The 27143-nt window shown below is 50.2% G+C and overlaps 1 protein-coding gene across 8 annotated transcripts in view; it reads right to left on the minus strand.

Moving 5' to 3' along the window:
- Nucleotides 1-239: 239 nt before the first annotated feature.
- The window catches only part of ULK4 (unc-51 like kinase 4), a 528243-nt gene continuing 501339 nt past the window's right edge, over nt 240-27143 (minus strand). For all 8 annotated transcript variants that reach the window (XM_060402096.1, XM_060402095.1, XM_060402097.1 and 5 more), the window contains 2 exons: nt 1776-1861; nt 240-410 (listed from right to left, as the gene is read on the minus strand). In XM_060402096.1, coding sequence (XP_060258079.1) covers nt 347-410; nt 1776-1861 — 150 coding nt within the window. In that variant the 3' untranslated portion in view covers nt 240-346. The remainder of the gene's footprint in view (nt 411-1775; nt 1862-27143) is intronic.

The following is a 27143-nucleotide window of genomic DNA, read 5'->3' on the forward strand; positions in this document are numbered from 1 at the left end:
CATTCCTGAATCGTCCCGCCTGGTAAACCTCTGGAGGAGACAGAGGCTGGGAGATGCCCGCAGCTTCCCTCCACTTTGATGAGTGCAGGCAGTGCCGGCTTGAGCAGAGGTCTACCTAGCCCACACACGGGGAGAGCATTCTGAGAACATCGAGCAAACCTGGGTTCCCAGATGCAGCCAACAGGCATCGTTCTGAGTGGGTTTTCTAGGGCTGCAGTCAAGAGCACCTCAGCCAGAGGTTCTGGATTCAGTTGACTTTATTGAGTCCACACAGAGCTGTGGGTGACCTGTGGTGTGTGTAGCCAGGGGTGGCGGCAGCAGAGGACTGTGCCGAGTGCCTTCTTGCCTAGTGTCCAGCAGCCTGGAGGATCTCCAGGGCCAAGGACGCCACTGCGCTGTTGGCTGATGACCTGTGAAAAAAAGCAAAGTAAACATTCAGGCATTTCCAGGGTTAAATGCCCCATCTTCTAAAGGGGCTGGCCTCCTTTTCACCTGAGTACCTGATGAACCAGCTATTTCCCAGAGCTCCCCTAAGCATCATTTTGAAAACCACAGACAGGATCCCCAGGCTCAAGGGGTGGGAGGTGAGGACCTGAAAGCCCACAGTCCCACCGTAGCAAGCCCCCTAAGCGACGCCTGCGCTCCTGGCCCTGCCACCACTTGGCGTTGAGCTGCTTTGGACAGATGCACCGATGCTGAGCTGTGAGGGCAAGTCAGGCAGACGGCAGCCAGGGCCTGACAGCCCAGAGCCCACAAGGAGCCTGCCTGGCGCCAGCCTGCAGCTGACTTGTGCCAGCCAGCAGAGATCCCAGACGCTCCATGGTGCCCCTTCCTGGCCACTCAGCCAGCAACTCTGGATTTCTCGTTCTCATAGGTGCGGATGTGCAGTTAAGGCCTTAACGTGGAATCTTTGTTACTGGAGCAAATTGTCTGAGACACACACTTGGGTCTTAACAACTGTCACCAAAGGAGAGAATGGTGCATGGCAGTGCCCCCTGAAGTGTAAAATTAGCTGGTGGCACACCCCTGACGACATGGTAGGCGAGCTGCTGCCTAGGAGTGGGACTGGGGGCTGCAAAGAAGAGGTGGGGTGCAAGGGGATGGGGCCACGTATTCCTGCTCTGCATGTCAGGGGTCTCTCTGGAAGGAAGGAATGCACTTGAACTGCTCTTGGCTCAGGCCAGGCTACTCCAGTGGAGCCATGAGCCCATCCCACCCACCAGAGTGGCACTGGGTGCCAGTGACCAGCAAGGAGACGCACCCACTGTCAGGGCTGAGGACGCTGCCGTCCCTGGGGATGGACCCACCTGGCCCAGGAGCCACTGTCCACACTTTACACTACAGGGGCCGCCAGGCAAGTTGGGCCGCCATAAAGGCCAGCCTGTCCCTCCCAGTTCCCAGAAAGCACAAGGACGAGAGGCGGGGGAGGCCAGGAGGCGCTGCCCCACCCAGCCCAGGGCTGATGCAGCAGTGCTGGTTGGAGCTGAGCCTGCTCCACACAATCACCATCTCTCCAGTACCTCAACCACGTGTTGTTCTCCAATGAATGCAATACTCAAAACACCAGGGAGCAGATTCCATAGACCCTCGTGATTCTGAAGAAAAACTACCAGCAAAGGCTAGGCACCCCTTAGCAGGTGGGGCCTCGGTGGCCCATCCACCAGGACGGAGGGCGCACAGTGGGCAGTGTCAGGTGGGAGGGTGGTGGTCCCTGGTGTGTAGGGGAAACGAGGAGAGGAAAAAGAAATGGGAGCGTGTTTGCCAAGCCTACTCACCCCCCGGCCGGGGCCAGCCCCTCCAGAGCCTGCAGGAGGCTCTCTGCGCTCTTGAGACTCTCCAGGTGCTTCTCGTTGGAGGTGATCTGCAAGGGAGGAGAGGAGAGCAGTCAGCTGCTCCATCCTGACCCACAGGCCTTTTCGCTGGGCATCCTGAGTCTCTGGCTGCCCATGTTACTGGGCAGTGAGCCCCCAGGTGCTGCTGATCACAGAGGCATCCTTGGAGGTGAGCAGGAGGGAGTTCACTGCAGTTGGACAAGTGCCAGGTCAGGATGGGGTGCTTCCTGTCAGCTCCTTAGGAGGCTGTGTATTCTGGGAGCCTGAACCCTTCAGGGAAAGCAAATCATGGGTGAACAAACTTGCCAGCTGTTGGTTCCACGGCCCTGCTGGCCCTTGTGTCCCAAGCCCAACCCAGCCTCTTTCCTACAGCCAGAAGGGCGATTCTGGGTTCCTGTTGATCTCGGGGGGCTGGGAGAAGGAAGAGACACTAACAGCAGGACCAGGGCAACACCCCTGCCCAGGTTCCCTGGGAAATGTGCCCTTGCCAACTTCCTGGAGAGACAGGAGACACACCCTAAACCCTCAGGGCTGGAAGGGACTCAGAGAGGGGCCACCCCAGCCCCGCTCCCAGAGACTTCCTGATCCAGACCCTGGAGTCCGTGTCCTACGGACAGAGAGGGGAAGGCTTTAGGAATGAACCCAGGCTCTAGCATTAGACTTGTTTCTCTTGATTCATCATCCATGTCCTATTTTTATCTATTATTCTTCAAATATTTTCTGGTAAACACTTTGGTGGCACTTTACATTTCAGCAGACTGCAGTTTCCTGTACATTTTCTCGTGCCTCCCTCTCAGTATCCTCACCTCACAAGGTAAGCGTGTACTGTGCTTTATAGATGAGGTAACAGAGGCTTAGTGAGATGAGGGGCCGCGATGGCAGCACACAGGGAGCTGGACCCTAATCCCACCTGAGGCTGGAACCAGGCTGACCTTGGCTGCTCCCATTGTACTTTTGTCTTCCTACCTGATTGTAGCAACCAGGGCTGGAGAATCATCTCTCCATTTCTTAACCAATCACAGATGCGGACAGGAAGGTCACAGGGGTAATTAGACCTTTCTGTGGCCTCTTAGTTGCATGTGAATGAATCTGAGCCTCCGCGGAGATCCTGTCCCACTTCCTGAGTGTGTAGACACCAGCTGTCAGCTCAGCTGCATCAGATGTAATTTCTGCAAAGATTTGCATCGTAAAAGAGCTGCATGCGAATCCGTTCGGAAATTACACCCAGCTTGATGAGTTCAGAAGGCTGCTGTGGGGTTCAGTAGGTCTGAAGCAAGCACAAACTTAGCCGGAAAGGATCTTCAGCAAGGATTCCCATCTAATTTTTCTCAAAGCTGTGCCTCATACGGTTCAGGTGAGCTACATCCAAACCCGCTGCCCTAAACCTGCTGCCCTGATTAACCCTGCCACACGTCATGTGTAAGAGGCTGAGCCCCACTCGCAAAGAAATAGCAAGGGTACGTTCACTCACGAGCGCTACTTGGAAAGTGCAAATAGAAACCTACGGTGGAAATTATGTGATCAAAGGAAGAGGCCAAAATAGCACCATGTGCAGCTGACATAAAGGCAAGAGGATTGAAAACTATGCATTCTGGCTGCTCACCTAAACTCTTACTAGCACGTCAACTGTTATCCCACCTATAAAGATGGGCCGTCAGCCAAATTTTAAATAATATCAGTCAGAGGTTCTAATTCTGGGAAAGACAGAGAAAACACATGCCGCTCTTCCTGTCCATTTAGAACCGGAACAGAATACACAGAGCAGCTCTCTGAGATCACAGAAAAGTTGGCAGCCCTGGCAGTGGGGACTGAGACCAGAGCACCACTGCTTTCCCGCTGGTGCAGCCCACCTTGACCTCAGCACACCCAAACCCCGGAGGTGAGCACTGAGGAGCAGAGGGGAGGGCTGTGGGAGAAGCCAGGCTTCAGGAAGGGGAGAGGAAAGGTCCAAAAGTTCCAAGAGTGCAGATGAAAGCCCCTTTCCCTTCCCTTGGGTCTCTTCCGCCCCAGGCAGCGGGCAGTTCTGCGGTGGCAGCAACGGGAGCCATCATCCAAAACTCCCCTCTGTTCTCCCAGTGTTTGGCCCAGACATGACAAGTGTGAAAGGGAGTAGTCAGTGGCCAGACAGGAAACAAGAGACCCAGGGAACCAGGAAGTATTAGGGAGGTGACAAGGAAGAGCTTGAGAAAGCTGAAGCTCCAATACTTTGGCCATCCGATGCAAAGAGCCAACTTGTTGGAAAAGACCCTGATGCTGGGAAAGATTCAGGGTAGGAGGAGAAGGGGGTGACAGAGGATCAGAGGGTTGGGTGGCATCATCGACTCACTGGACATGAGTTTATTAGGGTTAAGGTGACAGAGGGTTAGGGTTAGGGTAAATAACAAAGATAACTAAAGTATTTCTAGTCATTTGGAAATAAACAACACACTCTTAAATAATCCAAGGATCAAAGAATACATCCCAAGGAAAATTATCAAGTATTCTGAGCTGAAAGATGTCTATACAATGTATCAAAGTTGGGGCGGGGGCGGGGGGAGGTGCAGCTAAAGCAGTGCTTAAAGAGAACTTTATGGTACTAAATACTTAACATAAAAAAAGAAAGGTCTCAAGTCAATAATCCAGGCATTCATGTTAAGAAACTAGAAAAAGAGCAAAATAAACCCAAAGATGGAAGGAAAAAAAGAGCAGAAATCAAGAGTAATGTCGTAAATGCAGGCCCAAATATATCAACATCTATATTAAGTGTAATTTATGAAGTGCTACAAATAAAAGACTAACATTTTTAGACTGGATATAACCAAAATAAAACGTGACCATGTGATGCATACCAACATACCTTAAATACAAGGGCAAAGAACAACTGAAGTTTTAAGAATGAAAAAAGATATGTCACACAAGTTATAACCAAAGAAAGCTGGTGTAGTTATAATAATATCAAAGTTGGCTTTAAGCCAATAATTACAACTAAGAATAAAGAGAGACATGTATTTATAAAAAGATGAACTGATCAGGAAGATATGAGACAAATCCATAATTATGGTGGCATACTTTTCAATCTCTCCCAGTAACACGCACACGGAAATCAGAAGGGATATGGATGTTCTACACGAGATTAACAAACCTGATCTTATAGACATATAAAGAAAAATTCATTTAACAACTGCAGAATATATGTTCTTTTCAAATGTACATGTAAAGTCTTCAAAACATACTTACTGTCATAAAGCACGTTCTGACAAATTTCAAAGGTATAACTAGCAAAATGTCAGGATCTGTACGTTAAAGCCTATAAAATGCCGATAAAACATTTTTTAATGAAATAAATGGATATAATTACTATGTTCATGAATTAGAAGACTCAATATAGTACATATATTGATCTCCCCAAAATACAGGTTTGATGCAATTCCTATCATAATCCCAGCAGGATTTTTTTTACAGACCCACACAAATAATATCAAAGTTTTGACAAGCGTGCAAAGGTAACCTGAATGGGGGAACATTTTTCAGCAAACAGTGCTGGAACAGACGGACTCCTCTGTGTAAAAACCTGGCCCTAAGCACTTATCTTGCACCTCAAACAAAATGCCACTCGAGGGGCTTCCCTGGTTGCCCAGTGGTTAGGGCTCCAAACTCTCACTGCTGAGGGCCTGGGTTCAATCCCTGATCGGAGCTACAGTTCCAGAAGTGGGATGGCATGTCCCAAAAGAGAAATGATTCAAAACGGATCATGGATCTGAATGTAAAATCTAAAACAAACAAACAAAATTTCTTGAAGAAAATATAGGAGAATACATATATGACCTTAGGTTTGCTGATGAGTTTTCAAATACAACACAAAATCACAATCCCAGAAAGAAAAACGCTGACAAATTGGACTTCATCAGTGTTTACAACTTTGCCCTTTATGTATTTACAATGGAATTTTATTTAGCCATGAAAAGAATGAAATACTGCCATTTGCAACGAAATGAATGGACCTGGAGATGGTCTTACTAAGTGAAGTGAGCCAGACAGAGAAAGACAGTATCATATGATGTTGCTTATATGTAGAATCTAGAAAACATGATGTAAATGAAAGAAACTTACATGGTTAGCAAAGGGGATGGGAGGGGTAGGGGGTGGGATAAATTAGGAGTTTGGGATTCGCAGATACAAACTGGTATATAGAGAATGGGTAACCAACTAGGTCCTATTGTATAGGACAGGGAACTATATCCTCAGTATCTTGAAATACACTATAATGGAAAAGAATAAATACAGATTTATACATGTATCACTGAATCACTTTGCTATATATCTGAAACCAACACAATATGGTAAATCAACTATAGTTCAGTTTAAAAAAATTAATAAAAATTTAAAAGCCTCTGCTCTTTGTAGAAGATCGATAAGAGAGTACACGGGCTGTGCTGTGCTCGACTGCTTCACACTGAGACCCATACTCAGTAAGGCGGGGGGGAAGTGATACTTGTCCACGGAGATGCTGAGTTCATGGCTGAGCAGCTGCTAGACAACTTCTCGTGGGTCTGATCACTGCAGTCAAGAGCAAGCAATGCAGTGACTCTAAGAAATCAATAATGCAAGAGGACACCATGAAGAGTGTCAACACGCCTTCCTCCTGTAGTTAGTGTTTTCATTAGAAGGCAGTTAATGCCCATTAGCCAAGACAAGGAAACAATTTCATTTTGCAATAATTTTCCGTAGCAGAGAGTAGATTTTATTTCAAAACATCGAATGGCTGGTGTTCATTCCCTGCAAACAGAGGATGCCTGCCTCACATGTCTCCTGCTGCTAAGATGTCTCACTGGTAGCTGGACAGCTAAAATCCATCAAAGTGGAAACATGAATGTACTGAACACGTGCAGTTCACCTGGCAGACAGGCATCCATTCAAAACATAGGATCTTAAAGGGAAAGATCATAAAAAAGTGGGGAATCTGAGTTCAGAATGAAGATCAACTTGGAAAGACAATTCCCCACATCAGTTTAATTGAGAGTATATAAACAAGCAGATGATGGACTCTGGGTAAACACCCTACTTTATTCAACCTTCTGCTTCAGTCCCTGGAACGTGAGTTGTGTCAGAGAGCATTCGGGAATCACTTGGTGTAACTAGAACACCAAAAGGAGAGGCTTATATCCCACAGAATTATCCCTCATGTTCCCCACCAGGTTCACAAATTGTAAGGTAGGGGCTTTTTTTTTTTTCCTTCTTTTCTTGGCACACTCACCCTCCAGGACAGTGTTTGTGTTGGCCTCCTTTCTGGATTTCAGCTTCCCAAATGCAAACCAACACAAGAAGCCATCTCTGGCCCCGGGTAACGGCAGGAGCCTGAAGTGTGCGGGGCCAGCTGAGGGGACAGTGGCTCACCGGGCCGAGTGGCCACCAGGTGACAAAGCCCGGCCTGCTGACAACCTTCCTCAGCACTGTCCTTTAAAAACGTGGAAGTAAGAACGTACTTCACGCTGTATCCTGGTGATACAGTGTGAACTGACGCTCCTGGACCTGACTCACACGTGCAGCCCGTAAAAGCTCGGGTGCGGCTTCTCTGCCTGGATGTGGTTTTAGGTGTGGAGCCCCGTGGCCGCCAGGGACGCAGGTATGGGCAGGCTGCGGGCCTCCGTTACCAGTGGGAAATAATGCATGTCTGTCTCTCCACTGGGACTGAATGTGTGTGGCAAAGGGAAGCCAAGGTAACCCTATTTTCTTATTGTTGAGTTCCTCTAGACAGGCCCAGGCAACCCAGACAGACTAGAAAAAAACCAGCAGACGGAGCTGACGAGCGCGCGGCCCAGGTGCTCCGCACACTGCACACACAGGAGGGTTATTCTAATTCCGCGGCCTTCAGATCTCACAGGCACGAGCCCAGACAAGCAGCAAACTGCAACTCTACTTCAGAGGGTTTCCATTTCAAACATAAACCTCTCCATCGGCCCCTTTATTCTGCACTTTTAATATATACTTTATCTCCTCTTGGAGCGCGAAGGTTTTTAAGTTACTTCAAAGCCATTTCTGTCCACCCCTTGCGCATCGCAACATGCTACCCCCTGGCCTTCAGATGCCGGGGTGGAGTCTGCGAGGAGCCCCTGGTCAGTGTGGTGCAGTCTGGCAGCCCCTTCCCGCTTTCCACCTGCTGTCGGTCACTCGTTCTCGGTTGCTCCAGACGTTTCTTGACCTGCCCTGCACATCCACGTTTAAAGCAAGACTATGGGAACACTCGCTGCTCCGTTCCTGGGCCCCTGTGTGCCTCGTGTCTTCCGTGAGATGCGGAGGGCACTTGGAGCATAGGGCAGTGATTCTCACACATGGCCTCCGGCTGCCTCGTGGCCTCTGTGTCTTTGCTGGAGTCTGCTCAGAAATGCGACACCATATTCCTCAATGCAAGCAAGTGAGGCTCCTGAGTGGCACTAGTCGTTGGGACGATCTCAGGGAAGTTGAGGGCACTCCTCCTCTGGGATCCATGGGCTCCCCAACCTGGCCTGACACCGCCCTTCTCCCCTCCAGACTCCCGTCTGGACCTGTGGGCCCCTGCTAAGCCCAGAGTCCATGAGGATGGCAGGCTGAGGACTTGCTTTTCTTTTTCACCCCTTAAGACATGACTTTTCTCGAAGAAAATTATCCATACCTACCCCCTTCGTTGTGGACCAGCCAATTCTCTCAGCTCTCTCCAGGGCAGTAAAAATGCCCTTATTGCTGGGAAACTGGTCATAATTACATCAGTTTCTGGCCATTAAATCCAGTAAGTCTAAAATGCTGAACGCAATATAGCTGGTTTGGGAAAACTTTCAGACCCGATTCAACTAACTACAACAGCCTAGGTCCAAAACAAGTGAGGAAAAGCCAGTTTTAATTGGCAAATAGGCCAGATTGTGGACTTCTCGTGGGTAAAAGAATTAACTAAACAGGTTGGCCCAAAGAAAGTTCTGGTGAGACACAGGATCAGGACACACCATTTTCCCCACACGACCCCGGGAGAACAGGTGTCAGAAGCAGGGGCTCTGGGATGTCAGCCACGGGACGTGGCGGGAGTCAGTTCCTCATGAGAGAAAACTCGCCAGGTAGGAACCGTCCTGTGACTGGGTTACGAGGAGTGAGAACGAGGGTCATAAGAAGTGAGCAACCGTTTGAGTAGACACTATTTGTACTTGACCCAAATGAATTGCAGCTGATCCTTAGGAATGTTCCATGGGGTCACACTGAGGGAGTCCATTTGACGATGTAACCCCTGAGTGTACAGTATGGGGTGGTGTGAGTGTGTGCATTAATGGCAGGGCTTTGAGGTGGGGAAGGAGTAGGCAGAAGTGACTTAATGAGGGCCTGTTTCCAGCCCTTTCTCTGAACTTCCTATTGGACAGCAGGGAAAATGGGAGGCGGGGGTGGGGGAGTGTTGCAAAGTGAATGATAGCAAATCAATAAGACTTAATAGGCCCCCCCAAGTTTGCTTCTTCCCCCAATCCTCACTTCACCACGTGAGGACCCAGTCAGCCGCTAAACTGCTCTGTTGTGATCCAGCCATCATAAATAAGAACAATCAGGAAAATGTGCACCCTGGAATGTTAGGTAAGAAAAGCAGAAAATATAGAAAACAATGCGTGGAACGTGACTGCGATTCTACAAAAGGAGCATGGGGCCGTGGTAAGCACGAGGTCTCCAGTGCTACAAACCTCACTCCCAAGGCCCTCAAGTCTGCTGAGGGGTTGGCAGGACGGACAGCACAGTCCGACCTGAGCTGAGCACACAGGAGGCCTCCCGCAGCAGCGACAGGCCCGACGAGCACGGGTGTGATTCTGTGCTCGGCGGACCACGTGTCCTGAGCGCTGCCACGCGCCTAAGCCCTGGTGAGATTCTGGGGACACAGCGGGGTGTGCGTCAAGGCAGAGCTGCCACTACGAAAGAGTAAACAATACCCTTCAGAAACTAAAGCTTGAGTTACCATTTGGTCCTACAGTCCCACCCCGGGCCTATATCCACCCCAGTGTTCACAGCAGCCAAGACACGGAAGCAACCTCCAAGTCCATCAGCAGACGAATGGGCAGAGCAGCTGCGGCGCGTGCAGCGAGTGTTCGTCGTGGAAAGGAGTGAGACGGCGCTATCTGCCGCAACGTGGACGGACCTAGGGTTGATCGCAGAGTGAAGTAAGCCAAATACCGTATGGCGCCACTTACACGTGGAATCTAAAAAACGATACAAATGAACTTACTTATAAAACAGAAACAGATTCACAGACACAGAAAACAAACTCATGCTTACCAAAGGGGAAAGAGCAGGAAGGGATTAATGGGGAATTTAACAGAGAGAGACACGCACTGTTCCATACACGGACAAACAGCAAGGGTCTGCACAGCACAAGGAACTATATTCACTACTGCGTGACGACCAGTGATGGTAAAGGCTGGGAAAGAATAGTATGTGCGTGTGTATATGGGCTTTGCTGACGGCTCAGATGACTACAAAAAAAAAAAAAAAAAAAAAAAAGCTGCCTGCAGTGTGGAAGGTCCAGGCTCGATTCCTGGGTCAGAAAGATCCCCTGGAGAAGTATTCTTGCCTGGAGAATCCCATGGACAGAGAAGCGTGGCAGGCTCCAGTCCATAGGGTCGCACAGAGTTGGACACGACTGAGCAACTAACACTTTGACTTTTCACATACGTGTGTGTGTGTGTGCATGTGTACACATATAACTGAATCGCTTTGCTGTACACCCGAAACACTGTAAATCAAATACACTTCAATGAAAAAAGCAGATAGGACACTCTGAGACCATGGTGGGTATTAAGGAGAGTCAAGAAGGGGAAAGGGAAGAGGAGAAAGTGTGGCAGGGGGTGGCTGGGTGGGCAGGATACAGGAGATAACGCTTGAGGATGCAGCAAGAAGAAAGAGCCAGACACAGTAATCTGGGGACTCGTATTCTGCCAAGGGGCAAGAAGACCAGCCACGCGGGTCCCGAGGTGGGAGGGACCCTGGTAGGGACCTGGAGGCAGAAGAAACAGGGGCCCGCTAGAAACAGGGACCCTCTGGAGGCAGGGAGCTAGTGAGGAGGGGCTGCAAAAACAGTCCAGGTGAAGGCGGTGGGGACCAGTGACCCCACAGACCCTTTTAAGGGAAATGAGAGGGAAGTCTGCACCTTGGACTTCATGCTAGAGAAACAGAGCCCTTGAGACTTCTATCGGAAATAAAGCAATTCATGGCTTCCCTGGCGTTTCAGATGGTAAAGAATCTGCCTGCAATGTGGGAGACCTGGGTTCAATCCCTGGGTTGGGAAGATCCCCTGGAGAAAGAAATGGCACCCCACTCCAGTATTCTTGCCTAGGGAATCCCATGGACAGAGAAGCCTGGCAGGCTACGGTCATAAATAAATATTTAGAAAAAAGAATTCGTTCTTGGGACTTCCCTGGTGGTCCAGTGGTTAAGAATGCACCTGCCAATGCAGAGGACGTGGGTTCGATTCCTGGTCCAGGAAGATCCCACAGGCACTGAGGCAGCCAAGCCGATGTGCCCCGGAGCCCACGCTCCACCAAGAGAGGCCATCGCAATGAGAAGCTCACGCAACGCAACTAGAGAGCAGCCCCCGCCGCTCGCTGCAGCTAGAGAAAGCCCACGCGCAGCCACAAAGACCCAGTGCAGCCAAAAAATAATAAAAATTTTTTTAAAATGAAAGCAATTCAGAGAGTTTTCCAAGAGGAGGACAGGGCAGTCCTGAAGAGCTAGATCTGAAGACGGGGAACATAGTTCAGTTCAGTTCAGTCGCTCAGTCATGTCCGACACTTTGCGACCCCATGAATCGCAGCACACCAGGCCTCCCTGTCCATCACCAACTCCCGGAGTTCACCCAGACTCGCGTCCATCGAGTCAGTGATGCCATCCAGCCATCTCATTCTCTGTCATCCCCTTCTCCTCCTGCCCCGAATCCCTCCCAGCATCAGAGTCTTTTCCAATGAGTCAACTCTTCGCATGAGGTGGCCAAAGTACTGGAGTTTCAGCTTTAGCATCATTCCTTCCAAAGACATCCCAGGGCTGATCTCCCTCAGAATGGACTGGTTGGATCTCCTTGCAGTCCGAGGGACTCTCAAGAGTCTTCTCCAACTACACAGTAATTCTCAGAGCACTGAGGGGGATAAACTACTGTCACTAGCCAGCTTGTGAACAGACTTAGCAGATGAGTGCTTTATTTTTTTGCTAAGTGAGCACTTTTTAAACACAGGTTGAAACTGTCACATAAATACATGACGTCTTTGACCTTTTCCTAAAACACATGTCACAAACGGGTGAGGGCCAGTTGGTCACGCTGGTTGTAAGCTCTGCTTACAGTTACACGCTGTGCTGAGCAGGAACCCCTCGGCTCCCATGAACCCACCGCATGCACAAGGATAAAAGGAGACTTGGGGGTGTCATGGGGTTGGGCTGAGTACCTTGTCCCCCCAGGCCCTCAGGGCAGCTATGAGTGACAGTTCCAGAGGCATCGAGTTGGGGTTTGTGTGGAGGTGGACAGAGGGCCTCAGGGCCCGAGGGGAAGGCAGCCTGGAAGGCAGGTGGCGGGGCGGCGCTCAGGGCTGGGGGCAGAGCAGCAGCTGCAGTCAGCAAGGGTGTGGCCTCGGGGAGCACCCTGCTTTGTGGGGGACTCCGTCACCCCGGCAGCATCCTTGACAGGCGTCAGAACAAGGCAGATGTGGTCAGGCTGAGTTGTGGAGACACCTGAGCTAAGTAAGAGTCCACTTCACTTCCTCTCCTGTGTCCTTGCCCTCCAAAATTTCCCTTCTGCTCTGGGACTCTCTAAGGAAACATCAGGGGCAGCTGAAACTTCCTCACGTGGAGAAAACTGGGAGGAAAATGAAATGGGAAGGAAAATTACAGCACATTTGGCTGACATGACTAAAACCATCAGGCACCAATTAGTCCAAATTTAGGCCAGACACTGACTGGGGGACAGCTGAAAACTCCCCTGTGGTGGTTACATTCGCGGACGGCCGTGATCAAACAGTCCCTTTGGACGCATTCCGCTAATGACCGCTCCGCTGAGATCTCACCCTCCCCTCCGGCAGGCCAGACCGCCGTGGTTCTCTGTGAGGCCTTCTGAGAAAGCTGGCCCCACAAGGTGAGGGGGTGGGGAGGAGAGCTGGTGAAGTTCTAGATTCCCACCTTAGAGAGAGAGGTCAGCTGTCGGCTGAGCCCAAAGCGTCGATTCTACACAGTGGAGTGGTGATAGGAAGGGAGGGTGTGTGTGCGCCTGTGTGTGGTGGTGGTGGGAGGGGAGAGCTTGGAAAGCTCCCAGGACAAGTGCACTGGCCCAAACACTCCCAACTCTGGGCGACCCCATGGGACCACACAGAGCCAGGCGGAGAAGGTACGTGCGGAACAACTTCCAGGACAAGCGTCCAACTTGCCTTGGGATAAAATTAACTGAAGCCGGGTCTCAGAGGCTTCCGGGGCAACATCAAAGAGCCGGGATGTTCCGCTACAAAAGGCTTTGGCAGGCTGACCTCTGGCCGGCGCCGCCCTCATCCTCGTGGGCCCCCAGTGGAGGTGGGAGAGCTGGGGCTGGTGCCAGGGCAGGGTCGGGGTCCTGGACTCCAGGGAGGGCTGACCGCTCATCACGTGGCCTCCTTCTGGGCCTCCCTGGGCTCTTTCACAGGGAGTCAGAGCCTGTGTCCCCGTGAGTCTCCAGTGCGGGGAGGCGGTCCAGAAAAGCCTCCGCCTCTCCCACGCTTCTCTGCAGAGCAGACGGGGGACACAGAAAGGGCCTTGCCGACTCAGGTCCCCGAGCTCTGAGACCGAGAGACCCCCTCCCCCAACCCAGGCGAGCGACCACAGGGCAACTCTCAGGAGCAGGTGGCTGGACACAGGCTGGACCCTTTGTCCCCATTTTGCTTAAGGGCACCGAGGACAAGGTCACGCCTCTCGGAAGCCGAAGAGCATCTCCCAAGAGGAACCCTTTCGGCGCTCTCACATGAGGTAGTCATGAACGTGCTTCAGGGACCCTGGATCAGAGGGAGAAGTATCCTAAGGAGGTTTTCACTGGGCAGAGGCAGGAAGATAAACTGAGACGGAGAAAGGGGAAACCTGCCGTGGAGGGGAGGAGAGGTGCTCGTGCCCCACTAACTGAAGTGCTGTCCCGCCTGCCCCCAAACGCGGCCCTGCGCCCCGGTTGCCTGAACCACTCTCTCCAGAGCCACAGCGATGCCCGCGGGAGGGTGGCGCTGCCTCGGCACCTTCTGAGAGGAGGGTGTGCCAGGCGTGTTAGTGAATGTGTGTGCTCCTGTGTGTGTGTGTGTGTGTGTGTGTGTGTGTGCTCCTGTGTGTGTGTGTGTGTGTGTGTGTGGTGGGGTGGGGGGCGTGCGGGGCAGTTAAGATTTTAAAAACGGATCTTCACTAGTGAGGACCTACTGTATACCACAGGGAACCCTACTCAATGCTCTGTGATTGACCTAAACTGGAAGGAAACCCCCAAAAGAGGGGATACATGTATACTGATTCACTCTGCTATACAGCAGAAAACAACAGAATGGCGTGGAGCAACTACGCTCCAGTAAAAAGTAAAACTATAATAAAAGGTTTTTTTTTTTTAAAAGACAAAACCAAATAAATTAATCTTAGATAGAGTCCCTTATCCTGAACTGGTGAACACAACAGACGGCAAAATGGCGGTGAGTCCATGTACTTAACACCGTCGCTTCTGCGCGACTTTTAGGTCTTAACTTGACAGCAGTGGGTGTGACAAGTCCTTCACCTGCATGACCGTGACGGACTCAGAGCAACAGGGGTCCTGTGGCGCCTCTCATTCCACAGAGGAGGAAACTGCCCATCCAAGAGGCCAGGTGGCTAGCCTCTGTCTACCTGACTCAGAGCCCCTGACTTCAGTCATCAAGAGACGCTGGGGGAGAAAGACAGGGCCAGGTCAGGGCTGTGAGCCGAGTCATCTACAAGATCACCAAAGGCTGGAAAGCAGGAGCCACACAGCCGCTGCTGCGACTGGCTCACCAGCTCCCTGGCGCCGTCCCTTCCTTCACACCAGTGTGTCTACGTGGGGGATGATCTGTCCCCCAGAGGACATCTGGCAACGTTGGGAGACATTTTTGTTGTTGCCCATGGGGGTGGGGGGCTGCTGGGCATCTAGTGGGTAGAGGCCGGAACACAGCGCACAGGACTGCCCTGCCACAAAGAATCATCTGACTCAAATGTCAACAGCACTGGGGCTGAGAAACCCCGGCTTTTGGGTCCTGGCTGAGGTAGCTCATGCTGCCTTCTCATGCTATACTAGGATGCTTGAGGAAATTCAGGAGGTTACTGTGCTTTATTAAAAAACATACAAAACTGGGTCCTGGACCAGCCTTTGTTGCAGTACATGATGCCCATCCTTCTGTGGTATCCAGGTCTGTGGACACCACTGGGATGCATCCCACCCAGGATGCACTTGTGCTGCAGGCCCCTCCCTGCAAGGCTTCCTAATGCAGGGCAGCGCCGGTGGAGCATCCTCGAAGCCCCACATGCCACCATCCCTGAATGTGGCCCCAGGAAGTAAAGAGGTTCCCTGTAGCTGCTGCCAGCCCAGGAGCAAAACCATGTATGCAGCTCACAGAGGCCAGCCCCTCAGCGGCTCTCTGGACCAAACTGATCACCAGTTACACTGATTCATCCACCTAGGGGAGAGGTTTTATATCCAGACCAGGCTGGCACTCGACTGTCATAGGTAGTTCTTTTTTACCCATAAGAACAACGTGAGTGAGAATTTAAGTTAAGCAAGCTTGATCACATTCCTCTGAAATTAGTTCTGTATGATTTTTTGAAAAGTTTGAGATTCTGGAAAAAAAGGTGTGATGGGCATGATGTTTTTACTCTGTATTTAGAGTATCATCACTTGATCCATCATTCCAAGGTGTCACTTAGAAATGGATAAGTCCATCCTCCTCCATTAACTTAACTAATAATTTCAAAGCAAATTCATGAATAAAGACCATGGGCTGTAGGAAGTTTACACGTCACTCAACATGTCCTTCTCCAGAAAATCCTAGGGACTGATGGTCCTTTGCAAGTCTGGTCTTCTAACATCTGGATGAGACAGCTTCAGGAGAACGTAAGCTCCCTTACTTTAAGGCTATTAAGAAGCCACAGTCCGTTTCACTCCATGACAAAAATGGCACCATGATCCATTGTTGCCTTGATGAGATGCTCTGGCTCATGATCATGAAACATGAGTTAAGACAATGGGGATTCTGGGACTGTTTTAAGGAAATGCAACTTTCTGACAAATTCTTTCACAGAATACCTATCTACTGGATCTTCATAGGATTCCTTTAAATAGTACAATCTCCCTGCCTCTTAAAGTTATTCAGATGGGAAGCATTAGATGGTACAGTTTCCTGTAACATTAAATGACTTGATAAATAAAAGTGTGGAGTCAAGTTCTTCAACATAGCTGTAGTTGAAAGGATGTCTGAGAAATTCCTTGACTCTTCAGGGACCCATCTTTTTCCTACCCTCACTACTAGGCGATGACACTACCTCCAGTTTGAAATGTTACGTGTGAAAACTATAGATTTCTCTGAACTCATGGGAATATAAGAAACATTAGAATAAACACACATTCATGCATCACTGTAAGCAGCCCAGGATAATCAGAGACCAGGTTCTTAGCAAACGCAGAGGCCAGAAGGTCATTCAGAGAAAAACTGATCTGTAATACACAAAAAAACTACCTCCTCAAAGAGGTGAGTGTGTGTGTTGGGGGGGGTGGCGGTCAGAGAAAGAGGTGAGGATGAGGCAGTCAGGGGGGGAGAATACAAACCGCAACCAGGAGAGGGTTTGAGGGCCGGGGCTGGACATTCAGGTGAGGTACTCACTGTCCTCATCATATTGCACCCAGCCGAGGGCCCATGACCTGGAGCAAGCCCATGAGGGCGCCACAACCCGACCTGTCCACGCCTCTTCCCACCAAACCCAAAGAGCTGCTCCGCACTTGTGTGAGCTCTTGAGTCCTGGGAGTCAGGAAGTGCAAATACAGATCTTGAGCCCTTTCCCTTCCCTCCACCATCTCTTTTCTAGCTTTTGTTGTTTGTCTCTGTGTATACAGAGATGGAGGAATCAATGCTCTGAAGTTGGTCATGGCAGGCGCGAACACTGAGCATTTACGCCATGCCCAGCACTGCTGTCCTCTGAGCTTAGAAACAAATTAGCTCATTCTATGAATGGAAGGCTATTCAAGCTCCCATTTAATGCACCACGAGATTATGGCACATAAAGCTTATATTTCTGAAGAAGCCATTAAAAACCTTAGAGCACTGAAATTCAAGTCCATAAAAATGACAAAAATTTGAGAATAGAGTACATTTTTGTCTATTTACTCATTTTATATGATTAAAACAACTGCAAAAATTATTGTAATAATTCTTAGTTTGTGGAATAACCATCTTTCTAATTTTTTTAACCATCTATATCACATGCAACTTTTACCTAATTGATACAGGACTTTTACAACTGTTTTTAAAAGTTCTTTTCTACATCCTTTTTCTATATCTTTATCACTTTCATTCTGTCTGCACATATTAATTTTTAACAGCTTTACTGAAGCTTGATTGGCATGATAAACTAAACAGACAGAAGCTGTACAATTTGCCGAACTGTACATATGTATGTGAAAGTGGAAGTGTTAGTTGCCCAGTCGTGTCCGATTCTTTGTGACCCCACGGACTGTAGCCCTCCAGGCTCCTCTGTCCATGGGATTCTCCAGGCAAGAATACTGGAGTGGGTTGCCATGCTCTCCTCCAGGGGATCTTCCCAATCTAGGGATCGAACTTGTATTGGCAGGTGGATTCTTTATGGGAAGCTCCTAATAGTTCTGTGTGGAAATGCCTGAGACATCTGTGCCCTGCGCTGCCCACTAAACTGGCTCAGAGGCCCATACCCACATCCAATGGGCCAAACTAGGGTGAATTAGGTCATCCCACGACCTTCACGAGAAAGACACGGGCCCACGGCACAGCATGTGGCACCTGGTGAATGCCCTGCAAGAAGAACTCATCTCCTACTTCCTATGAAGGCTGTCAGGACAGTGGTGTGACAGAGCCGAGTGCCTGCCCCGCATCTGCTATCTGGCCTTTGCGGTCATGAGGCTGGTGACTCTTCTCCCTTCACCTCCTGCCAGGGCAGAGACAATCTACCGGTTGCAAAAGACAATTTAATAGCTCTTTGTCTGGGGTGACAGTAAAGCACGGGCATGGCTTCTGCCTTTGAAAAGCATTTGTCTTCTTTGACCTGATATTTAGGTGATTTTGAAGCAAACCATTAAGTACATAGAAACAAAACATGAGATCAAAAGATCAAACTTAAAAAGAATGCCTACAAGATCAAAGCCTCCTGTTCATCTTCTCTTGCTGCAGGAGTGTCTAGTGGAGGGAAAAGATGTTTCTTTGGAGAAATACTCTTTTCAAAGAAAGATTAGAAACCGGGTTTAAGCGGATGGCCAAGGGGCGGAGAGAGGAAGGGTGGGGAAGGAGCCAGAACGGCACTGAGAGCAACGCTTCCGGCTACTAGTTTGGACAAGTCGGCGCATCCATCAGTTGTTGGAAAGCTGCTGGCAAACCTGCTCAGAACTGTTGGTAACGTTGGTGGGGTCCGTGGAGACGCCATCTGCCTAGGAAACAAGAGGCTCTGCGGTGTCCTCGGACCAAGATTGACCCAGTTGCTCTGTCAGCAGCCTACAAGCAGAGTAAGTGGGTAGTGAGCTGTCCTTGTTGGCCGTGGGCTTTGCCAAGGCTGTATTCAGGAAGCAACACCAATGCAGAAAGGCCTGAGAACCAGCCCCTTTCCCAGCCCCTGAGTCCAGGATTCCACAATGACAGAACATGTAAAAAGGGCCCAGCTTAGCATCTGGGGGAGAAAGTGAGCCAGAAAAGCTATCTGTGAACAGCAGACCCTCCCGCAGTGGCTGACCATACTGTGTGGATTCCAGCTCACTGAGTAGCTGCATCCTCTCAAATTCCTACAGATGTCTGGTGATGATAAACGTGGAGCAGGCTTGGAATGCTTAACCAACCCCAAGAGAACCCAAGAAGCCCTTCCTACAACTCCAAGGAATCCCTGTGTTCCAAGGACCTGACCGCGAGCCAGCCCTTCACTTCAGGTTCTCAGCTGCATTATCCACCTGGCCCGAGGCAAGGCTCAAAGCTTTGGACTTTTCCCTTGCTTCTGTGGGCCAGCCCAGGTCAAAGCCCCAGCCCCTGCACCTTCCCTTGGCTGACAGGGGAGATCAGGGGGCAGAGAAAGAATAAAGACTTGAGACAAACTCCCTGAAAGGTCAGAGCTGAAGAACACTTTGTCCTCCTTTTTTTAATCCAATCTTGACACAAACTTCACTACATAAAATCAAATTCTGCACGGAAGCCACTGATATGAACAGAATCAAAAGGTAAAAACCGATAAACTGGGAGAAGTTGTGACACCTTTCACAAAGGGTTCCCTTCCCTAATAAAGAGCTCCAAGAAATCAGGAAGAATAGGGTCAACTTCTAAAGAACAGGCAAAGCATATGAAAACGTAGGTCATAAGAAAGCAAACCTACATGGCTTCTGGACAGGAAGCCATGCTTAGTCTCACTTACAGGAAGCAGAATACAAATGAAAACTATGGCAAAAGAGCATTTCCACCCCCTCTGGCAAAGATGAAACAACCGTCGGGGTAGCGGACAAGAAAGGCGGGGTGTGTGGAGTCAACTGCCATTTGTGCAGAATGCGGAGAAGGTGGACAGCCAACACGTTCCTCCAGAGCATCTCTGCAGGGATGGTCAGAACAGTGACTGAGCTGGCTGCCTCCAGAGTGGAGAATTTGGAGATTGGAAACCAGGACTGGAAGAGAATGTTCACTCCATACTCCTTTCATCAACTGACATTTGAACCTGAAATGGCCTCAAAGCTGAACTCGTTTTGCCAATAACTAGGGAAAGAGGGCTTATCTGGGACCTCGTTTTGATGGCTGGACTGACATGCCACACTGAACCAGAGACTGTCTTCAGAGGCCGGTGTGGAACAATTTCCTTTGGAAAGATAACAGGTCGGGGTGTTTGTGAAGGTCTTTCATACACTATCTTCCTGAGTCCTTGAATAACCCTCTAACGTGGGCACTGTTTTCATCTTGGCTTTCTGGAGGCAGCGAGAGCAGCTCAGAAAGGGAAGTTCCCGAGCCTGGATGTGGCCGGAAATCCACATGCGAGCCTCAGGGAAGTTGCATTTCTACCTGTGAGCCTGCCCTAAGTCGTGGGGGAAGCGGACGGGACAATGAGCAGGGGCAGCTGGCAGCCTGAGCTGTGATGAGCAGTGGAGGGCCCCACTCGGGTGTAGCTCCAAGGTCTGTCCAGACCTTCAGCAGAGGAGGCAGGGCCTCGGCAGGACCTGAGGCTGTGGCCTCAGCCATGGTTAACGAGGCAGGGCAGCTGGGCCACATCCAGAGCGGGGGTCCCGAGTGCCCACTCCCAGCAGGGCAGGAGCACAGGTGTGGGGCATGGCTTCCCGCCCAAACCGCAGAGCATCTTCCTTCTGCTCCATGCTGAGGCCCTCTCACCCTCAGGGCCACCGTCTCTCTCCACCCCAGCCCTCCCTGCCTCATGCCTTCAGCCCCTCTGAAGACCTTCACTCTGGGAGGGTCAGGTATCCGGGAGGCAGAGTTCATACTGCTCCCCAGGGATGTTCAGCATCTTTATCCAGCTGCGTCTGTCTAGGGCCTAAGACGGCAAGGCCTGGACTGTATGTCTCTGGGGAAGGGTGCCCCTATTCACTGTTGATGCCAACCACCCACAGAAGCTGGCAGAGGCCAAGGTGCAAGCCGCTCCCTGCACATCCAAGGAGCTCACAGTGGAGCCTGGTCAAAATCTCCAGGGGACACCAAAAGGTCAGGGTGGGGGCTGCACCAGAGGGGAGTGAGGAGGGGAATGAGAGGAGCTGAGGAGGGGAACAGGGAGGGGAGCAGGGAGGGGAGCGGGGAGAGCTGAGGAGGGGAGTGGGGAGGGGAGCCGAGGAGGGGAGTGTGGGGAGCTGAGAAGGGGGGCAGGGAGGGGAGTGAGGAGGGGAGTGAGGAGGGGAGTGAGGGGAGCGGAAGAGGGGAGTGAGGAGGGGAGCGGGGAGGGGAGCTGAGGAGGGTCACTGCCCAGGCGAGGCCGGTAGCTGAGCAAGGCCTAAGGGAGGGGGTTAGGGACCATCAGGTAGGAAGCGAAGGTTCCCGTTTCACTTGGAAGGAAGGAAAGGGGGACTAAGTGGTGAGGAGAGGGCTATGACTCCCTGCTGGCTCGAGAATCAAAATGACGTGAAGAGAAAAGCCAGCTCAGCCTCCTCCACTCTCTGCCCTGCGGTGTGACTGGCTGTGTACATGATGCTTATCTTCCTACTGATTTTTCTCCGTCCAAAATTCAGAAACAAAATAAGATCCCCGGGCTCCCTTGGGGGTGACAGCTGCTTGTGCAATTTCACTCTGCAGAGAACAGGGCACAGAGCTGGGACTGATGCGGGCACAGTTTAGACTCTCCGTTCACCCCTCAGATGCCAAAGCTCTCTGCGGGGTCTGAGCATCTCCACTTAGAGAGCTGGTCTTCAGGCTAGAGATCTGGATCTCGTGAAATCAGAGTTTTTCTCTTAACCAAATCATCCCAGGAAGAGCCTAAAATCTTCGTAAGATAATACTGACATTTGCTGGAGTCCAAATATATGAACAAGGAGCATCATCGGCAAAGTCCTGCACTGGAGCCAAAGTTGTGTTTGCTCATAAAGTTTGGTTCAGTGAATCTTATTATTTATTAGGGCTACATGTGGGAACACTTGAGGGCAGAGAGTGTGAGCCTTGTTTTCTTAAACTGAACTGAACCTTCTTTTGGCACTTGGTCCCATAAGCCTATGTAACGTAAGGTGACTGAGTTGAGGGTCCACTGCCTTCAGGGTGCTTGAGTCTGAAGTGGGTGTGGAAAGACCCATAGGGAACACAGCGAATTCCTCGACAAAGATAAGAATCATACTAAAATCCAGTCTGAGTCTGGTTATTCTTTGCACATAGTTTTGTGGGAAAACTCAACTTCAAGAGATTTCACGAAATGAAAGAAAAAGAAGAAAAGAAACGCAGCGTGTGTGATCATAAACAACCCACCTTTTGGTTTCCTTCCTTCCTAACTGAGCCCCTGGAGAACAGGAGGGGGTTTCTGGCTGGCTGTGCCAGTGGCTTGAGTCTGCTCACCGAGACTTTAGGGCGAGTCTGCTGGGAGCTCCTTGGAAAAGCCCCTTCTCAGAGCCCGAGAAGGACTTGGAGATACCACGGAGGATCGGTACTGCAGAAAATGCTCTCATCTGTTGCTGTTCAGTTGCTGAGCTATGTCTGACTCTTCGAGACCTCGTGGACTGCAACACGTCAGGCCTCCCTGTCCCTCACCATCTCAAACTCATGTCCCTTGCCTTGGTGATGCCATCCAACCATCTCATCCTCTGTCGTCCCCTTCTCCTCCTGCCCTCAATCTTTCCCAGCATCAGGGTCTTTGCCAATGTGTCGGCTCTTCACATCAGGTGACCAAAGTATTGGCACTTCAGCATCAGTCCTTCCAGTGAATATTCAGCTTTGACTTCCTTTAGGATTGACTGGTTTGATCTCCTTGCAGTCCAAGGGACTCTCAAGAGTCTCCTCCAGCACCAGAGTTTGAAAGCATCGACTCTGAGCCCTGCCTTCTTTATGGTCTAACTCTCACACCTGTACGTGACTACTGGAAATACCATAGCTTTGACTATCCGAACCTTAATTGGCAAAGCAATGTCTTTGCTTTTTAACACACTGTCTGCAGCCCAAGAAAGCAGCTCATGGAAGGAGGGCAGCTGCGTGAGGAGTACGCAGAGCCTCAGTACCCCGTGCACCTCTGAGCTCCCTTCCATGAGGCTCAGCACCCCTCCCCCTGCTTACACAGTGTGCTCTGGGTTTTTTGTGATTTGCCAGTAACACAGTTACTAGCGCCTGGCATATGACACTGAGCCTGCTTTGAGGACTTCAACTTGTCATGCCCCCGTGTAACTGTAGTCAGAAAAGTGCCAGCCCTACTCCTTGAACTGCTTGTGGCTGTGTTTACCCGGTTAAGAAGCCTCATCAGAGTAATTGTCTGAATGGCCACCACTGCCAACCTAGTCTTGAAATGTGATGGTCAAACCTGATGAACCTTTGGGTCCCCCTTTGTTCTGGTTCATGGGAGAGCAGGGTCTCCCAAGCTGGGCCCCCATCTGACTGTCAGGGACCCACAGCACCAAGCACCCTGGGCGTGGAGCGGGCTCCGCGTCAGGGAGCACTGCTGTGAGGGCAGGGGCATCAGCAGCCAGGCCGCTTGTAAGGCTCTTGACCTTGCGCTATTCTAGGTGATCACCCACGCATTTACACACGCTTTTAGTTAACCTATTTAAATTGCTTTGCTTCTTTACTGCTGCTGTTATGGCGATTATAAACCACACACTTAAAATGGTCTTAATTTTGTAATAACACCCGTTACCTGAGTGCAAGAACCGTTGAAAAGTCATGGCTACTGCTTACTGAGTCTACTGTTTCAGGTATGTGAGAAGACACAGTAAAATGACTGGAATCAGTGATTAAATCCCCAAGGAATTCTTAGTTAGCTTTTATAATCATCTGTACCTAACACCTACAGCAATGATCATAAATACGGCCACAGAATCCCCGCAGAAATCTAGCATTATTGAAAATGTCTACAAAGTACAGAGTGACTTTGACCTGGTGACTCAACCCTGACAAAAGGCTAAGGCTGGGGTTAACATTTGCAAGCACGGGAGCCTGAGTGCGACCTCTCCAGCCTCTCTCAGAGCCTCAGGCTGACGGGGTGGCGGGGCCCACAGTAGACAGAGGAGGAATCTGGGGGCATGTTTAACCACCTCTCGCCCTTGTTCAGAGGAAACAGAGCTTGGACGGGCAGGCAGAAGCCCAAGGAGGGGAGCGGGTGGGTCTAACGCTTGGGACAGGTCCCTGACCCTCGCCTTCTCCATTAGCGCAACCTCACTGAGTAACCAGACCTGGTACAGTCCCTGCTGTGTGCCAACACAGGGACGACGGCGGTGATGAGGATGGTGGTGGAGTGACCACCACCACAGTGACTGCTGTGCTCACGGCAGAGGTACTCTGTACCAGGCGTGGGAAACGTGTGTACTCACTGCATCGGCCCACAGCCTAACACAGGGCGTGAGCATCACCTCCGTGTAGCAGGTGGGGAGACGGAGGCAGGAGTGCAGTGCTTCCCCCCTGCTGGGAAGTGGAGGGGCTGGGGTGTGAACCCTCACGGTGTGGTTTCGGGTGACACTGCCTCTCTCCTAGGCTTTGCCGTCTTCCCCTGGCTCTCGCCTCTCAACAAGCCCTTCTGCTGGTATTGGTGATAGTGGTATCAGTGACGGATGGGCTTGCACTGGGAAGGGCTGGGGGCGGCCCCAGTAATTGGACCATGAGCTACGGCTGAGGTGCTGAGCGCCTGGGAGGCAACATGATACAAACCGGGTGCCGCCCAGGACTATCTGACCTCCTCGAGGTCATGGCTCCTGTGGGTAAGGGCTGTGGCACATGCAAGCTATTTCTTCATACCTTATCAATACCCTTCTAAGCTCCTGCCTGTCAGCAGGAACCCAGGAACTACAATTCCCAGACTCCCTTCCCAGCTGGTGGTGCATTCGATCTTGCTGGTGAGACCAGTCGGGTAGAAAGAAGTCATGATTCACTGGGAACAGCTCAGGCTAATGCCTGGGGATTAGCATTTGGCAGGTGTGAGGTAGGTGGAGAAGCCTTCATGGTGGAGGTGACACCTGACTGCAGCTTGAAGGGTGAGATGGAGTTTGTGAGCTGGAGAGGAAGCAAAACGGCTCCCTATAGAAAGGACAGCGGAACCAAGGCATGATGGCATGAACGGTGTGGTGAGTCCAGGACCCAGCACGGGTCAGGGTACTGATGGTGGAGTCTACAGAGGGGGTGCTGAGAGGCCTTGGGGGGAGACTGTGGGTGGCCAGCTCTGACAGGCCTCATGCACCGTGCAAAGGAGTGTGCACCTGACTTGTGAGCAGCAGAGAATCACGAGAATTACGGGAAAGGAAGTGACTTCAGGGTAACAGGATCAGCAGCAGTGATGGCAGAAGTCCCACCTTTTGTGAAAATGCGCCGAAATGCGGGGCAGTACACAAATAACACTGCGTATTAAAAAGCAAAGACATTACTTCACTGACAAAGGTCCATATAGTTAAACTATGGTTTTTCCACTAGTCGTGTATGGATGTGAGAGGTGGACCATAAAGAGGGCTGAGTGCTGAAGAATTGATGCTTTTGAATTGTGGTGTTGGAGAAGACTCTTGAGAGTCCCTTGGACTGCAAGGAGCTCAAACCAGTCAATCCTAGAAGAAATCAACCATGAATACTCATTGGAAGGACTGATGCTGAAGCATGAACCTGTACTATGAACTGATGTGCTTTCTCCAATATCTGAGGTGCTTTCTGATGGACCATTCACTGCTGCTTCCCAAAGCAAACTGCCCTGCCAAGCATGGCCTCTCACTGCAAGAGGCTGACAATAGTCAGGCCATGAGAAGCCTTGGATGGCAGAGTGCATGATCATACTGAAAAAGAGCATGAACTTCAGCTCATTATCCCAGATGTGAGGGACAAGAAAGATGCTCTCCTGGCAATGTAATGCCCACGCCTGTAGCAGACACGGGCCAAAGGTCTAAGACAAATCAATACGCTCTCAGTCAACAACTGACTCGGCAGCACTTTGCCTTCTGGGTTTACAGCAGGCAAAAATCTGCCCATCTCTACTTAGGATATCACATCTAACACTGGATTCTGCTAACAGACACCCAAACAGTATCAGACTTTGCACAGCAGCTGGCAATCAGCTTAAAATGCAAGAGATTAAAAAATAATATTTGGTTTAGATGGCTAATACATAAACTCAAACCAGAAAGCTACTGGGATACTTTCAAAATTTAGCTTTTGGGTTTCTGATGGATGAACTATTTCAGTTTTTCTACCAGTAAGGGGCGAGAACAATGGGACTCATAGGACAAAAGTAGTAGTTTTTGCTGCAGCCAGGAAATTAAAACAAGCTTGCTCCTTGGAAGAAACCTATGACAAACCTAGACAGTGTATTAAAAAGCTGTCACTTTGCCGACAAAGGTCCAGATAGTCAAAGCTATGGTTTTTCCAGTAGTCATGTACGAATATGAGAGCTGGACCATAAAGAAGGCTGAATGCTGAAGAACTGATGCTTTTGAACTGTGGTGCTGGAGAGGACACTTGAGAGTCCCTTGGACTGCAAGGAGATCAAACCAGTCAATCCTAAAGGAAATCAAATCTGATTCTGAAGCTGAATCCAATACTTTGGCCACCTGATGCAAAGAGCTGACTCACTGAAAAAGACCCTGATGCTTGGAAAGACTGATGGCAGGAGGAGAAGAGGGAGACAGGGGATGAGACGGTTAGATGGCATCACTGACTTAATGGACATGAGCTTGAACAAATTCTGGGAGATAGTGAAGGATAGGGAAGCCTGGTGTGCTGCAGTCCAAGAGGCTGCAAAGAGTCGGACATGATCTGGCAACTGAACAACAATTCATGCCCACACTGGTCAGTCTCCAGAAGTGAGAGATAATTTCAACGTTATGCCTGGTCCACTCATATTTTCTTGTCTTTAACATAAATAAATTCTCCAGAATTAGTGCTGTTTAGAAATATCTGAATCTTCCTATTCTCATTTTCTCCTCTTAAATTAAAAAAAAAATAAGATTTTGGTCTAGAAATAAGAAATAAAGGTCCCATCTTCCATAGTTATACCCTCTGTCACTGAAGATTCAATCATTTAACAACCAGATTCTTCTTCTCCAAACTGTACATTATAGGAGGGAAATTTTCAGGCATATGGGAGTCCTCTAATCAGAGAGAGTCCAGTGGAAAAAATATTCAAGATATCTCAGAACTGGCAGGGCATGGGAGCCAGAATGCACACCACGGCACCTGCCAAGTGGTGCTTGTCTGGATGTTTGGGTTTGATCTCAGCCTGGGGTGAAACATCAGGTTTGGATCAGTCTGGCTCTTCACAGAATCACCGTGGGGTACAAGGAACCTCCACAATTCAATGAGTGGGTAGGGTCCCACATTTACAAAAATGGCTGCCACGGTTCTCCCTTCTGTATCTACACCCCTGATTATGTGGCCCTGCGGCTCCTCTCAAGAGGTGGAGTCTGTTTTCCATTCGTGACTCCAGACTGGCCCTGTGACTCGCTTTGGCCAATGAGATGTGAAGGAACCCATATTGCACCAGTTCCAAGCG

Source organism: Ovis aries, chromosome 19 (genome assembly GCF_016772045.2).
Source record: "Ovis aries strain OAR_USU_Benz2616 breed Rambouillet chromosome 19, ARS-UI_Ramb_v3.0, whole genome shotgun sequence".
In the NCBI taxonomy this organism is placed as follows: Eukaryota; Metazoa; Chordata; class Mammalia; order Artiodactyla; family Bovidae; genus Ovis; species Ovis aries.